At 44.0% G+C, this 16,266-nt stretch overlaps 1 protein-coding gene across 3 annotated transcripts; it reads left to right on the forward strand.

Moving 5' to 3' along the window:
* Window positions 1-307: 307 nt before the first annotated feature.
* Window positions 308-14,509, forward strand: tcf20 (transcription factor 20). Of its 3 annotated transcripts, none has more exons than XM_042086283.1 (6): window positions 308-808; window positions 4,396-12,908; window positions 13,019-13,112; window positions 13,524-13,573; window positions 13,707-13,806; window positions 14,101-14,509. In XM_042086283.1, the coding sequence occupies exons 2-5, from the start codon at window positions 5,589-5,591 to the stop codon at window positions 13,764-13,766; spliced, it is 7,524 nt and encodes a 2,507-aa protein (XP_041942217.1). In that variant the 5' UTR covers window positions 308-808; window positions 4,396-5,588; the 3' UTR covers window positions 13,767-13,806; window positions 14,101-14,509. The 3 variants fall into 3 exon arrangements, with proteins under 3 accessions (XP_041942217.1, XP_041942218.1, XP_041942219.1); XM_042086284.1 differs by having other exon boundaries at window positions 14,106-14,509; XM_042086285.1 differs by lacking the exon at window positions 13,707-13,806.
* The last annotated feature ends 1,757 nt before the right edge of the window (window positions 14,510-16,266 follow it).

Raw genomic sequence — 16,266 nt, forward strand, 5'->3', positions numbered from 1 at the left:
CAAGTGGTGCATTTCTTTTTCTTAGTATACCGTTATAAACATCCGTTGTTGGCTACCCTGTGTTCATGGGCATAGTTAGGCAGTGCGCAATTTCAGGACATCTGTGGAACAATGAAGTTACTAAAGCTATTTAGGAGCTTTGGTCAGTTTGGTTAAGGTTAAAGGCAGGAAAATGTTTGAAACAGGAGTGATGGGGAATGGGAGGGGAGATGGAAGGATGTAATAGGGAGAGATGTGGGAGGGGGTGAAAGAATATGAGTGTGTGTGCAATTTCAAGGCGGTCTTTCAATTGCAAAAAAGGGAAAATCAGTTTTCAGAGAACGAAAACGATTAACCAATGTACATAGGGCTGCAACATTGTAGAAGGACATACAACTTATTTGCCCATGCAGATGTTGGAATTCATTAGCTGTACAGTTTACACGGCAGCAATGCGTGTAATTTTAACTCGAGCTAGGTGGATTCACCTAAACGGTGTGTGAGGGAAGGAAAGAAGAAGAGGGAACCAGTGGGAAGGGGGCGGGGGTGTATGGACCTCACTGGTTGCGGGACCTATAGGCACCCCGATTGTGCTGTTGTTATTTTTAGAGGTAAGGACAAAAGAAAGATTTTTTTAGAGGAACGGCCCCTTATTTCAGAGAGTGTGACGGGGCCCCCGACTTCGCCGCCGCTGGTCGGGGCTGTCAAGACGACCGACGGAGAGCGAAAAGCGGCGGAGCAGCCGACTCAAGTCCGGGGTTTCCTGCTACAGCAGCGGGAATCACACAAAACACCCTTTCACTTCTCGTGGGGCCTTCAGCGTTCTCAGGTATGCATTCAGATAATAAGAGTCCAAGTCCTTCTCTTCTCCATCATGTTTGTATTGCAAAGCTATTTTGTAGCCTAAATTCTGGGTTAACAGTGGTGATTGTCCCTCAGCTCAACATCATCTTCCACGGCTAAATAACGTTATTTGTGTTAGCCCATTGCTCACCTTATTTTTATTAATCTAATTCTGGCACAGTGTGGCTTGATAGTTTTCTCTTTTGGCAACGTAAACAATGGCAGGCCCTATGCAGTGCGTTTTCGTATAAGAATGGACAGGCAACTGTAATCATTGAACTGGATGTAATGTTACCTCACAATCAAAGGCGAATTGGTATGATGGGTTACAAGCTGGCTACATTGTAGCCACAGCCTTTGCACAATACGCAATAGCGGTTGCTATCTAGATAATTAGCCAGCTTGCCATAGCTTCCTCGAAATCTGCATGCCATTAGGCAATGATACGCAAAAGGTGCAGTGTAACCATTTGTTACAAACAAAGCTAGACCACATTTATTAGTAAACGGGAACATTTTACGATGTATCCTTTGCAGCAGAAATAACGGCATCTTGGGTTGGCTACGTGTTTAATGTAGCCAGTTAGCAGACTGCTAAATCATCAATTGCACATACATTTGGCATCCATTCAGTATAATATTCTACAACGTTGTCCAAGTTCAAATTAGGCTAGTCATTTCAATCTGGCTTGTCAGGTCATAGCCCAGTACCGATAGGCAGTTACATAAATGCGTAATGTCAATTGTTGACCACGTTTGTTGTTGTGCAATATAATTTAAACGTGATTTGAGACGTCAGACAGAACCTTTCACGCTTGATGTCCGTCTTCACCCCGACTTCACAATCCTCTGACCTACGCTGCATGACCCCAGACTATGCTCGTGTGACAGAGCCATATCATCCTCCTATGCAAATCATGTTGGGGCGCCCAACATAATCTCATTTATTAATAGGATATTTATTTTGTAAGTGTCTGCGTTTTGCCTGTAATTCGTAGCTGTTTACCTTTCTATTCCTTTAAGATCTACATGCCGTAAAATCTGACAGGCAGGGGCAACGAATTTCCTAGGAAATTCCTAGCAAATTCCTAGGATTGGCCTTTCTCTCAGTAGGCCTATTGGCTTATGCTGGTTGGAAAGAAATGGAAGAAGTTAGTCAATATTACTGAGCATTCCAACCTATTTTTGTTTTCCCCATTTTACTCCTACAAGGCATTGGCCATAAAGTAATTCCTAGTGTATGTTACATCGTGGACATGTGTCAGAAAACTCATTCATGACAAATGACCCCATTAAGGTTGCCTCACCCCCTAATTAGACTTGGCTCTAATGAAATATCCATTCAGGCAGTTAAGCACAAGGCTTTGCAAACTCAAATCTCAAATCAGATGTACAACACCTGTGTTTGGTGTTTGTGAAGGAAAAATAATGTTGAATTCGATTAAATTCTTTTGTGAAATACGGGGATTTTAAATATATAATATGCGTATGGGGGTAATATGCCAATTTAACTTCATTTTGGACTTTATCAAGATCCCAGTATTTATCTGAAAGCATGATTACAATAAATATACATATGCAGTGTGTTGCCTCAGTAAATAAGAAGTCCTCAGCACAGGATGGAATTCAAGTTCATGTCAAGATTATTAATTAACATCACCAAGATCATACTTTTCACAGGTCCACCCATATAGTGTTTATATCTGTTTTACATGTTAGAATACTCAGCTGGCACATAATCAGTTGTGTGGTTGACCCCTAGATGTGTATCTGTAGTGTTTGTGAATCTGTTTAGCCCTAGTATGTTAAAAGGAAAGGTGTCATGAACTTGTAGCAAGACTGAGGTTACATGTGTCTCAATAATGCAGAAGAGGGACAAAAAGTCAGTTTCGTTGATTTAAATAACATGCACCATTCTACTGACTGAAATTGCACAACATTGAGTGATTGAATTAAAGCTGAATTGCCTGACTGAAAAAGCAACTGAAAGCTCTCAGCTGTAAATGAAGCAATTTAGGATTTAAGAGGGTGTAGACAATAAATAAACATTGACAAAAACTAAATGGAAGGCTGATTGACCACAATAATTTGAACAAAAACTGTCATGCAGATTAGAGCTTTTATAGAGGCTGTTTAACATGTCTTATGTCATTGAAATAATTACAATTCAATTGAGATTAAGATTAGTTCCATGTTTAGTTTTACAAAGTTGTGATGATCAACAGCAAGGAGGACATGGTCTTGGAGAACTGCATATTATAAGGACATTTATTTAGGGTCCTCTTCTTACCATGACTGCAGTATTGCCAACAAATGTACAACAGATTGTGTGCCCCATGCACTGCAGATGAAAACATTATCTGATACACATTACTGTTTCTTTCTCTGATAAACCTTGATGACCAGGTATGAGTCGAGTCAGGCAAAGTTGTTTTGGCTCTTGTTATGTGGTCATTAGTCTCTGAAGCAGTATATTTGTCTGTCATCTAGCTGAAGGCATCAGAATATCCAATGACCACACCGACAGTGCACAGAATGGCATGTGTAGAGTGGCGCCACAGTCAGTCGTGGCATATATTCTGTAACAGGGGTGGAGTTGCAGCTGGTAGTGCTGAATTTCAGTGGGAATGGATTGTTGTTTTGAGCAGACAAAAGTCCTCTACTGCAGGCCTCTACCGATCCCTAGTTAGTTGATGTTTTTCATTTTGTATATACTCCTCTTTTCATACAAACAAATTACCAGTGAGTTTAGAGAGAGTTTTAGTTATCTTGGATGATTATTCTCCAAAAATTGTCCACTTAATTTAGTTGGTTTAGCTCTACTGCGGTATGGATTTACAGTACAGAGATGTATGACAGCTCTGCCTACATAAATGTGTTTAGTCTGTGTCCTTTCACTTGAAACGGCACGGCATTGTATGGATACATGAATGGAAATAGGATTGTGCAAACCTTTCATGAAAACCTAAGAAAACAACTATAAATCATATTCTTTAATTTCAATATGAAGATTTTGAGATCAAAACATATAAAAAGTAAAACACATACATTACTATAACGAGTGATACTCTATGAGAGGTGACATAGGACACTTGATGATATGCCACAATATGAAGAATATAACCATGTGTAATTTTGCTAATAGTGTCCTTTCTGAAATTCCTTTCTGAATGTTGTTACCAACTTATAGAGGGATCTTATGTCATAGACTTACAGTATATTTCATATCATATAGTACTGTATGTTAATACCATATGGTGCAAAGGGTAATCTCTCTGATATAGAATGCCTGAATGAAAATGTCTGACTACAATGTTCAGTACTACTAGATAGTCATACATGAAAAATTAAGGCATCTGCAGTTTACCATAGCAAGGAAGATGGATCTGGGTGATGAGAATATTCCGGTCAAGGAAAGTTCACATTTTTAGGTGTTAGATGAATAACTGCAAGCCTTCATTGTCTGCTGGTTTTCACCCATGTACTAGCCAGAGTAATGTTGACTTTGCAGTGTATGTCATTTTTATGTTGTTGGAGGAACAAATATTTTCATACTTACTTGTGTTTTTTACAGATGGTGTCCTCCCTTCTCATCAAAAAGAAAGGTCTACATTGACATAGGCCTAACTGTTGAAGACAGAAAACAGACTTGTGATCACAATGAAAAGCCTTACCTTCAGATGGTACCACATGAAGAGGAACTAGGCCAAATGACCTTTTAAATGAATGGAAGGAAAACAACGAAGCAGTGTGGAATATATCAGAGAATCAGATGTTCACACTATAAAGCAAGGAACAAATAAAAAGGGAAGAACAACAAAATTGGAGTGCAAAAGAAAAAAAGGATTTCTGGGGACCAAAGAATTTTTTAAACATCAAAAAATACAGTTCACTCGCAGTATTCTAAAGGAGAGAAATGAAATCCATGAAATCTATTTAATCATATTGCCATTAATATCAGTGAACATATGTAAGGACTGGTCATTTTAGCATTTGACAGCTGGGCTGCTAGACAGAAGCGTATAGAACTACCTGAAAACAGCATTTGTGTGCAATTTGCCAGAACTGACAGTTTGCAGTGACTGCAGTCACACTTATGTTGACTCCCTTGTGGGCATTTTCAGCGTGACCACATTGAATTTTTTTCACCTTTTCTGGTGGGACAATGTAATTGACTTTCTGAGGTCATCTAACAGAACTGGTGTACTTTTGAACTCCATTCACCAAAAAACTTTTATTTTTGTGTGTGTGTGCCAAACTTCAACAGCTGCATAGAGATAATAACATCTGCAACGTTTTTCTGAATGTAACTGCTGCTACACTACACATCATCACACCCTCGGTTGCTGTCAGTGGAAATTTGAACTCAATGCTTCAACTTCTCAATTATTTATTTTCAGGCCATCTCGTAAGGTTCAACATATTTACCTGCAAACGTACAAAAACAACACATTTTGTCATTGCATTTCCAGCTTCAGAATCTCTCTTCAAAGTTGTTTTTTAGATATATATTTACTACCAGGCTGCCCCATGAATTGCTGCGTCAGTATCTCCTGGCTGTGATGAACTTGTGCTTATTTTGTGAAAACCAGCTGGAAACTTCATACACTTACGCACTTAATTTTCAGTGACATCTTCTATATTTAACCCATATAGAAAAGCTCTCTGAACAAGCTGTTGGTCCTGGAACATTTCACAAGGTGTCCCTTCCAGATATCTCATAAATAAGTCTGAAAAGTTTCAGAAGCCCCAAACAAAGTTTAAAAAATGCAAAACTTTCCCAACAGTCCTGCTTCTCTTCACCCTGGCTTTACCAACAGGAGTGGGAGCATGGTTGGCTCGCCATATCCACCACACTCAGGGGAACCTCAGATATCCCCAAGATCAATAGAGGAGTATGCTGTCATGCAACAGCAAGCCCAAGCAAACCCTCAAAGTCATGGTCAAGGTCACTTGCTTCATCGCGGGCAGCAGCACCCTGGCCATGCTGCTCACATGCACGGATATGGGTCAAGAAGCAGAGCAACAGGGGAAGTGGTGGCACAAAGCAGCCCCCACAGTGGAGGCAATAGCAACCCCTACAGAAAAGACATGGAGTACTATTTCTCAGTGAGTGGTAGAGACAGAACCAGACGAGGGGCTATGGGGTATGGCACAGGTTTTGGGTACTCAAATATGGACGGGCACATGCCCCACCAGTACAGACATGGCGTGGGGTCAGGTTCGGCCTCAGGAATGATGTCTCCATATCCCCTGGACTATGGGTCCTCTGCTGTGTCTGGGGGAAGTGGCAGCAGTAGCAGTGGTGCAGGGTCATTTTCCCCCTCCCAGCAGTACAGCATGGGCCAGGCCCCCTCTATGCAGCCAGTGTCAGCATCCCCCATGCACCAACGCCAGCACAGCCAGAAATACCCCTCACACCAGGCACTACACCAAGGGCAGCCTCACAGGTCTTACCCTCTGCACAGTCACAGAATACCCCCTCAGTTTTCACACTATCCATCAGGATCAGCTGGAATGTACAACTCCCCACCACACAGATATGATGGCAGCGGCAGTGGTGCCATCGATGTTAAAGTAAACAGCTCACCCACCCACTCCAATCCTGCCCCATCGAACAGCACAGGGCCATCTGAGAGCATGGGCCAGCCCTACCCTGCCAGCCATCCACAGTTTTCCCCTCAGTCCCATTCCCTTCACAAACATGCTGGCCACGGCCAGCGCAACATCCAGCACAGTTTGGCAACGGGCTATGACCCTTCTGTAAAAATGCAGCCTCACGCAGCTCAGGCAAGTCATGCATATTCAAAGCATTCCCAGTCCTCTGTTCCGTTGGCTAGTCCTGCCATGCCACAACTAACTCCTCAAGAGGTCTCAAAATCTCCCATGAACTCGCAAACCCAACCAGCCCAAATGCAGCAAAACTTTAGCCCCATATCCAATCCGTCGCCGGCTGCGTCAGCCGTGCAGTCTCCCAGCTGTAGCTCGTCCTCTTCACCCCTCATGGGCGTCTCTGAAGGCTCTGGAAATGCCTCTGCTTCCCTGGTACAGCCACCATCTCAGAGCTCCCTCTCAAACCCTCGCAGCAGCAGCCACAGTCACAGTCATGGCAGGTTACTGCAGACTGTGCCTCAGCTAAGTCCAACTCCCCACTCCAACAGCAGCATAAGTAGTTGTGGGAGTAGCATTGGTGGTAAAGGCGGTCACCCTGCTGTCAACACAGGCCGATCTGGAGTTGGTAGTAAGGTAGCAGCAGCACCTAGGGAAGAAGGGCCACCCTCTATATACCCCTCTTGCCCCCAAAAAATCATGCAAGATCCTGGGCTTAACAGTTTAAATGCCCTTACATCTCAAGTGGCTAACTTACCCAATACAGTACAACACATGTTGCTGACTGACTCTCTGCTTTCCAACAAGAGAGGCAAAGATGGGGGACAACACCCCAATGTCCAGTCTTTGTCACAAGTTGTGCCCTCCTCTCAATCAAAGACCCAGGGTGCTCTGGGACATGGCCCTGGGAAAGAAGATTGTGGAGTGGCAGTTAGTGATGGTGGCAGCTCTGACAGAGAAGTGGTTGAAGATCTCTCCTCCAGGCCAGAAAGAACTGCAGAGGCCAAAGAGGAACAGGCAGAGATTTTCTCGGATGGCGAACCGAAGAGATTGAGGCAAATGAGGGGCACGAGCAATGAGTCTGAACCGAACAGCTATTACCCTCCCCCCAAGAGCCACAGAGAACAGACCACCGCTCATCCCCAGCATCCAACTGAGCAAAGTTGCCGCAGATTGCCACTTCGAGTTGACACTGAAGTCTCTAAAAAACAGTCATCAGCTCAGTATTCAGGTGCTGGTGGAGCTCAAACAAAAACACCTGAAAATCAGACCCCCTCATCATCCTCATCGCCTTCTATGCCCTCTGCACAGCCTAGTCCAAATTTACCCCACTGCCTTCCTCCCTCTTCCATAACGTCATCATCGACTCCCTCCCCATCCCACTCCTCACTATCTAACTGCTATATGGAGTCTGACGCTACAAATGCTGACTCTAAAAATGGGGTTAGAGAAAGGGAACCGGGTGAAATTAAAATGGAAAGGAACACTAAAACTGAGACTGAAGAGGCAAACAAAAAATGGGAAAATGTTCATAGACGAGACCATGGAGGCCTTCCTGAAGGAGATGAATCAAAGAAGATGCAGACTGTAGGCAATTGTAAGGAGGAAATGTTAAGCCCCAAACAAAATGAAAACAAGGAAGGGAGGCCAGACAAGGGCCAAAACTTTGTATCTGACAGGACTTTGAATGCTGCTGAGCCACAACATGGAGGAGTTGGTGTAATTGTGTCAACTCGCCCTGACTGTAATCAACCTGAAATGTCAAAGCATCCTGAAAATACACCGTTGTCTCCACAATATGGCGGCCCTCTGCACTCTAGTCAACAGAACTTTCCTGAAGACAGGAAGTTCCTTAGAGATTCACGCAGCCACAACGGTGATGGTGATGCTCCCGTTGACCAATACCCTGGACAGTACGACACATCCTCTAAACCTGACTTTGGACAAATGTCTTCACATATGGGTCCTTATAAGTATGGGAACCATGATATGTCCTATAATACCTGCATGGGCATGAAGAACAGAGGTAGAATGGGTCCAGGAGCAGGGATGGCAGCGAATGCAAGATATCAAGGATATAATCAACTGCAGCCAACATATGGCTCTGTACCTAGAAAGAATTCTGGGATCATGGCACTTGATGCTCAAGTGAGGAGAGCAATGGGTATGGGACCAAGACCTGAAGACAGTAATTCTCAGATGCAACAACCGTATCCTAGCCTTTTACAAGAGGTCCTTCAAGGCTATCACATAGACAGGAGGTATGGACGTCCTGAACAAGTTAATGCTCACTTGCAGTCTCCAAACATGGCTCAACCCCACTACCAACCTAGACATCCCTATGGCATGATGGAAGGCATGAAACCTCATGGAGTAAGTTCTCCAGCTCTCATGGGTGGGGTTCAACTTGCAGAAATGACCACAGGGAAGCCTCATCCTCTGAATCAGGTCCAGGGCTCTGGGAATGATCTAGGACCAGGACTGCCTCATTCTTCATGGGATCCAGAAACGCAGAGACTAAAGGGGATGCACTGTGGCTCCTCTGATCAGAAGAGCAGAATAGGTGCATCACCAAATCAGTCTTCCCACATGCAACAGCCCACAGATTTGACTGCAGGTCCTCCCCCAAAGCACATCAATTTAGCTGACTACTCCTTGCCACAGAGGAAATCGTCCTGTTTGACCACTCCTCCTTCAGCAGTACAACAGCTGCTTTTACAGGAAGTTGATCGGCTGGCTGACAGTGTGACCCCCACCAGTCAGACACAACCTGCTTCAATTTTGTCACCATCCTCAGAGCGACGCTCAGTTATATGTGATGTGTCTCCATCTAGAAGAACTCCTGAGCAAGAGATGAGTCAGTTTGGGACACCTGCAGCTTCAGTTATACAACAGACATTTTCTGCAATAACACACGAGCAAGACAACAGAAAGGATCTATCAGGAGATAAGCCAGAAGTAAAAACTGAAGAGCCTGTCACCACAATTGAGGCCACAAATCAAAGTGGAGAAGATCTGTCTGTTGATGCTACCAAGAAGAAGAGCAAATGTGCTGTCCCATCTGCAGATATACATTCCAACCATCATAGGACCTGTGGTGGCAGCATTGATCTTGCCACCACCACTCGCCACCATCCACACCCAGCTCCCCATCATTCCATCCAAAACCCTTTGATGTCTCCACGAAGGCCACAGCCCTGCCCTCAAGGACTTGATGTATCTGGGAGCCATGCATCTGTATACACTAGCTATCCATATGGTGACAGTAGAGAGGGAAATGCAGAGCTGAGTAAAGGGCATAATCCCTCCTACCATGGTTACGGTGTGACGTCTTCACAATCCCAGCTCAGTAACAAATCAGAGGGATATCCCCATCCCCTCTCCCTCCACCACACTCACGATGGTGATGGCAGACATGACTGGGCAGCAAATCCCAACAGACCTAGCGAAATGCTGCCCAACTCTGACCTTCACGCACCTCAAAAACAACCTGAGCGGAAAATGATGTCTCCGACAGATGGCCTGACCAATTCATCTCAGTTACCTAGGCAACAGTCACAATATCCCGGAGCCTTCTATGATATGAAGATGTGGGAAGCCTTTGCAGCAAGAGAAAGTGGAGGAGGAATACTGGAGGGAGACGCTTCCCAAAGGATCCAGCAGCCTGCTTCTGCAGCACCTCCTGAGCCAATATCTGCCCAACCCACTGCAGGATCCATACACCCAGAGACTAAGAGCCCTCGGGCAGTCATGCCGGACACAGGGAAACCCCTTCCTCCCATTCCAGCTTCTAATTCTGTCACTAATTCTACTGGTCACACAACCAGCACTGGTGGAAACCAAGGTACTCCCCAGGGCCGTCAGTTCAGAACAGGCGGGTCAGGGGAACCAAACCCGTTGATGATGAGGAGGAGAGTCCGTTCTTTTATTTCCCCAATACCTGCTAAAAGGTTGCACCAGGATGGAACTCAAAAGACAGGACCAAGTTCATATCAATCCCCACTCTCCCATGCTGATCCCAGATACCAAAATGAAAGTGATTCAGACACAACTCGTCCCAGATTGCCTTCTCCAAACTCTTGCCCTACCCCCAATTCTCAGTCACCATCCTCACAAGGAAAAACAAAGGTATTGCCTCCAAGAAAGGGAAGGGGTCTGAAACTTGAGGCCATAGTGCAAAAAATTACACCAAGTGTGAAGAAAGGGGGTGATTACAACAGCCATGGAGATTCTGACTCAAATTACCCAGATACAGAAGCACCATCTTACTGTTCTGATGACCAAGATATTGGTGCACGTTTTTCAAGTGGGGACAGCAGTTGCCTTCCTTATCTTGGAGATGGTCAGTCTTTAGATGATGTTTTAGCATACAGAGGAATGGATGACACTGGGCCTTCATCAATAATTGCATATGATTCACTAAAAGAAAGCTCCACTGGTAGTTCAATTTGTGGTGCGCTAAGAGGCTTGCAGTCGGATTTTGACTTTGGTTTGGGTACATCAGCGACTCCAGTATCTCTTGTGGGTGAAAGTGACAAGGATGACCTCAGAATACACTCGGATTTCACATTGTTGGGGCCTTTACCACCTCCACCACCATTGCCTCGTCCAGTCCAGGGCTCTCCACCTCCATCTTCTTCTGCCCTGTCAGATATTCAACAATTTACAAACACTTACCAGCAACTGGAGACTCGAAGGGGAGAACAGTCTGCTGCTAACCTCTTGAGACAAAAGCTACAGGAAACTGGTATGGGATTTGATGAATATTCCAGTAGTGATTATTATGGCACCTCCCCGGCCCATGGTCAAGGACATCACTTGTTATCCCGATCACAGCATCAGATTTCTCCAAGAAGCGGCATGTCAATGTCTGATTCCAAGCAAGAGAGTACTGTGCCCAAGGGCTACTTTCCTTCTGGCAAGAAAAAGGGGAGGCCAGTTGGAAGTGTGAACAAGCAAAAACGTGCCCAGCAACAGCAGAACCAACAGCAGAATATGACCCCTAGTTCTACCACAACTGCTCAGGCTGCATCTCCTGCTGCAGCCTCTACTGTACCCCAGGTTGCTCCCTCTGCCAGCACCAAGGTAGAGATTCCTACAATCTCCACAGCATCACCAGAAATCCCAGCACCCTCAGAAGCATCAGCACCACCTGCTCAGCCGGCAGCAGTGAAAGTGGATATAGAGGGGGAGGAGACACAAACTGAAGTTACTGGCAAATCTGGCAAACACAGACAAAGAAAGGGAAAAGAAGACAGTGAAGATGGAGTGCCAAGCAGCAGGCAACGGAGGAGACGGCGAGCTGTGCCTGTGACTTCAAAAGAGGAGCCAGACCCAACAAACACAGGAGCAAATGCAGGAGGGATTTTCCTAGATAAACAAAACAACGGCTTCTCTCCATATATACATGTGGAGAGGAAGATTGCTGAGCTTGGGGCTGTGTGTACTATCATTAATGCAGAGGAGGAGAAATTAAAGTCTGGGAAAGGCGGTGGTAGTGGCACGGACACTCTCTCAAATCTCGCTCAAATGGTCAAGCGAGACAAAGACATGGCAAAAATGAGAGAAAATAAGGTCAGTGAACAGGTCGACTCAGCCCTTCAGTCAGGAAAAGCTCTGCCCTCGTCTTCATATGTCCTCCCAGGGCCTGTGATTTCTGAAACAGCACACACTGGTCGTCTGCTCTGTTGCCTTTGTCAAAAGTGGGCCAATTATAAACATCTTGGAGATCTGTATGGCCCGTACTATCCCTCTGAGTATGCTTCTAAACTTCCCAAGAATCAACCCCAGATTAAGCAGATACTTTCTCAACCTGGAGCCAGCACAGCGGGACCAAATGTGATGTCTAATTCAGCTGAATCAACATCAAACGACACACAGTTACTGGACTCTGCTAATGTCAAATCCTCAACAGATAGTGATTGTACAGCTAGTCATGCTACCAACCCAACATCTCCTGCTACCACCGTGGGCACAGCTTCTCCAGCAGCAGGTGAGGAGATGCCCTTCCTTTCCTACAAAACTGCCAGTGCCACCATCAACAGGAAAGTGCACAATTGGGAACTGACCCATGAAACACCCACTGTAAGAGAACCACAGAAACCACCAGAGTTGCAGAATGAGGTCACAGGTGAGCCGAAGCCACAAAGCCAACACCAGCAACCGGACGATGCCCAGCAGTGGCCGCAACACAGGAAACTCACCTCGCATCCGCGATTCAAGCGCAGGCACAAATCCGGTGAAGATTTACCCAGAACCATCCCCAGCAACAACAAAGCCTCATTGCCATTCCAGCCTCCACCCCCTTCCCTGGACTCTCTTGGTCCTCTTGCCCAGCTTGCCCAACTCCCTCAAGTGCCCCTTGACCCAGAGGAGTTGTGGGTGCATGAAGGATGCATAACCTGGGCAAGTGGGGTGTTTCTGGTCAGTGGAAAACTATATGGGTTACAGGAGATGCTAGACGGTGCCAGAGAAACAGTGAGTATACATTTGTGGCTTAAGATGTAGAATGATGAATGAATAATATTTATGTATATATGTGCTGGTTGGTGTGTGCTTCTTTATAATTTTACTCATTTTACCTCTAGAATTGTTCTCATTGTGAAATGGTTGGCGCAACCCTTGGTTGCCTTAGCAAAGGCTGTACGCTGAGATACCACTACATTTGTGGTATAGAGGCAGGTGAGTCCACAAGGAATTAATGCTCTTGACAAGGAGTACCTGTTATATTTCCAGTAACAATGACAATGTTTTGAATCATAAGAAGGCATCGCTTTATGAAAGGGGAATATCAATCATTGCATTGAGGATTAGAGGTGTTGAAATTGAAGTTGATGAAATTCCTTTTTAATCTTAATACATATTCCTGTTTTACTGTACATTTATGTGAAGCAGTCAACTAATATATTTGTGCCTAAATGATTTGCTAAAGCAAGGATGACAAAGCAAGGGTCCCTTCTCATCAAATGTATCAAAACATTGTGTTTACCATCTTCTGTAAAGTGTCTTCAAGACATTGTGTTTTCTGTTGTATTTGTGGAATTGTGTTATATCTGCTTAGGGTTTGATGCTTAGTCTGTTTTCTACACCCAGACTGTTCTATGAATGAAGAAAACTTTTCACTGAGGTGTCCAAAGCACAAGGTAAGTGAGTGACCAGTTACTCCAATAAAGTGTCCAGTTATATTATGACTGTGGAGTAGTATTATATTGAAGGTTTTTTGTTTTGAGGATTCAAATATGATTTTCCTCTTTTGATTTGGTTTGTGATGTATAGTTCTCTCAGAGCAGTAGACCAGCTAAGGTTATTTACCTGGAGCAGTCAGAGAGAGGCTGAACTCATAGAGGGGATGTACTCACACAGAAGGTTTGGACATGTGAGTATCAATGTCATTAGCTCATCAACCTTTTTCTAGAAATCTTTGGTGTCTCACACATCTGAGTAGTGTCAGTTGGAGACTTGACTGAGGTATTTCAATTTCAGTGTTTGTACATCTCCATTTTGTGAACACAGTCACATTTATCCCTGTAGTATTTAAATCGGTTTAGTAGTAGTGTATTTTACCTGGAGAAACCTTCTAATTCTCTCAGAGTGCATTTTCCATCTTTCAGTCAGACTTGGTGAGTGTGCTGAGTGAATGCCGCTAATTGCCTTGGTTTGTGTTTCCAAGGTCAGCTATGATGGTGAAGGACTCTGCTGTCTGTTGGAGTAACTGGAGCGGATGGTGTATGGATGAGCAGAATGTAAAAACAACACTAAAATGGAGTACCAATGACTCTTGAAAAGATCTTACAAAGTGACAAAAAAGAAAATAAGCATTTTTTCACTACACCTGTCAATACAGACAAAGGAATAAAAACAAAGACGAGCATCATGGAGGAGGAAACATAATGTCAAAAGAAGGGTTCCAAAGAGGAACTTTGCCTTTTGAGGAAGAAAAATGGACAAACTGCCTCTCTTCTAAAGCTTTCGATTTGTGTACGTTTGGGACTATTTCCGTTGTGATTTCATCAACACTGTTGTTATTTGACGTTCACATTATCTTGTCCAGCAATTCTTTTGAGTGTGTGTGTGTGTGGGGGGGGGTGGGGGGGGTGTGGGTGGGTGGTTTGGGTGGGTGGTTTGGGTGACAAGCCCTTTGAGGGCCAGTCTAAGATGGCTGAACTTAACAGACAACAGATCAAAAAGGGAGGCAGTGTATTTACACGTATGTTATGTTGTATTTTCTTATCATAATCCACCTCTGTATAATTATTTTTAATCGTCCTTATTATTTTGCTATCAGTATTCTACTCCTAAATCCTAATGGAAGAATATGAAACTAAGCTGCATCATTCTTTACCGTGACCATGAGGGGACTTGACGGTGAATTCAGAATTGGAATCCGTTCACTCATCAGGACCTCCCATCATTCCTGAAGGACAGGGGAAACTGAACGACATCATTTGGAATGTCGGGGTTGAGTTGCCACAGAGACGTTATTGCCTTGGAGAATGGAAATCTATTGCCTTTTGGAAGTGTGTCTGTTGTGTGTGTACGAGTTTTGTGAGTTGTGACGAGTGGGTATGCGTGTCTGTGTCTGTGTCTGTCCATTTTTTGGGGTCCTTTGCAAAGTGTTCTTATTTTTCATCCTTACGATTTTTACAGCACAGAAAGTGTACATGAAAATGAAATGGACATTATTTTTCAGAAAGAGGAGAAAAAAGGCACTTCTGGTGTAAAAGGATGCTAGATTCTAAGGGTGAGCAGGTGTCTTCAGTGATGCTGGCATTTCCAGTATCATTGACCACAGTTGGTGAGGCTAAACCATCATTGCGAGATTTTGTGCAGAGGAAGGGGATGGGGAGTTGGTTTCACAAAAGCTTTTTCTTGCGTTTGTTTTGTTTTGGAAGCAGGGCCGGATTCCCCTGACTTTGCTCAAAGCTGAAGTGTCACAAAATCAAAAGTGCTTTTGGGTGGGTGTAACAGTTGTCCAGTGTTGGACAGAAAGAGACATATATCCATGAGGAAAAAAAACAGTGTTGCCATAAGCTTAAAAGTAAATTCCCACATGGTATTATTATCTTTATCATTTTTTTTATTATTATTATTCTTGTAAAAAAACACAAACACGAAGAATGACCATATTGAAAACCTGTTGTTCTAGAAAACAAACTGTCAATATGTATATGAATCATGAATACAGTTACAAAAAAGAAAGTTATTCTCTTTTCTTTCTACTCATTTGTTTTCTCCCCATTTCTACTGAATGCAAACTGAAGTCTGTTATTACTTATCATTTTCAGGAGTAATGGCACTATGCTTGTTATAGTTCTGAAGTTGTCATTTCAGCCTCATCAGAGGCATCCATTGGTCTCAAAAAAGGATTGGCTTCTGTTACCATGCCCGTCATAACATGATATTAAACAAAAACTCTCTTTCTGGTCAATGTCATCTTTCAATGTTAGCTGAAACAACTCCAACGGAATGGCCTTGAATTCATCTCCACTGTGTGAAAGATCAGTGTACTTAATGCTAGCATGTGTCTACATATTCAGTAAGGCATAAGGCTGCTAAACCCATCTGACTGTTGTTTCAGCATGAATTCCTGTTATTCCTGTGTGTGCCTGGGCACGTTGTTCCCATTCACACACCTGAAGGCATACCCACTGTGTTTGGACAGAGCTAGTGGCACTGCGCTGTAGGAGTGATGCTGGGACCTCAGGAGGTGGAGGGCTGTGGGTGAACTTACGCTAACCTCACATCAGTATGGTTTGCTGTTGAGTACTTTTTCCCTTCTCTACTGCTTTGCAAGAATTAATGTCAGATTTTCCCTGTCCAGGGTCACTGCTTCAGC

The sequence above is a fragment of the Alosa sapidissima genome, chromosome 3 (genome assembly GCF_018492685.1).
Source record: "Alosa sapidissima isolate fAloSap1 chromosome 3, fAloSap1.pri, whole genome shotgun sequence".
Classification (NCBI taxonomy): domain Eukaryota; kingdom Metazoa; phylum Chordata; class Actinopteri; order Clupeiformes; family Clupeidae; genus Alosa; species Alosa sapidissima.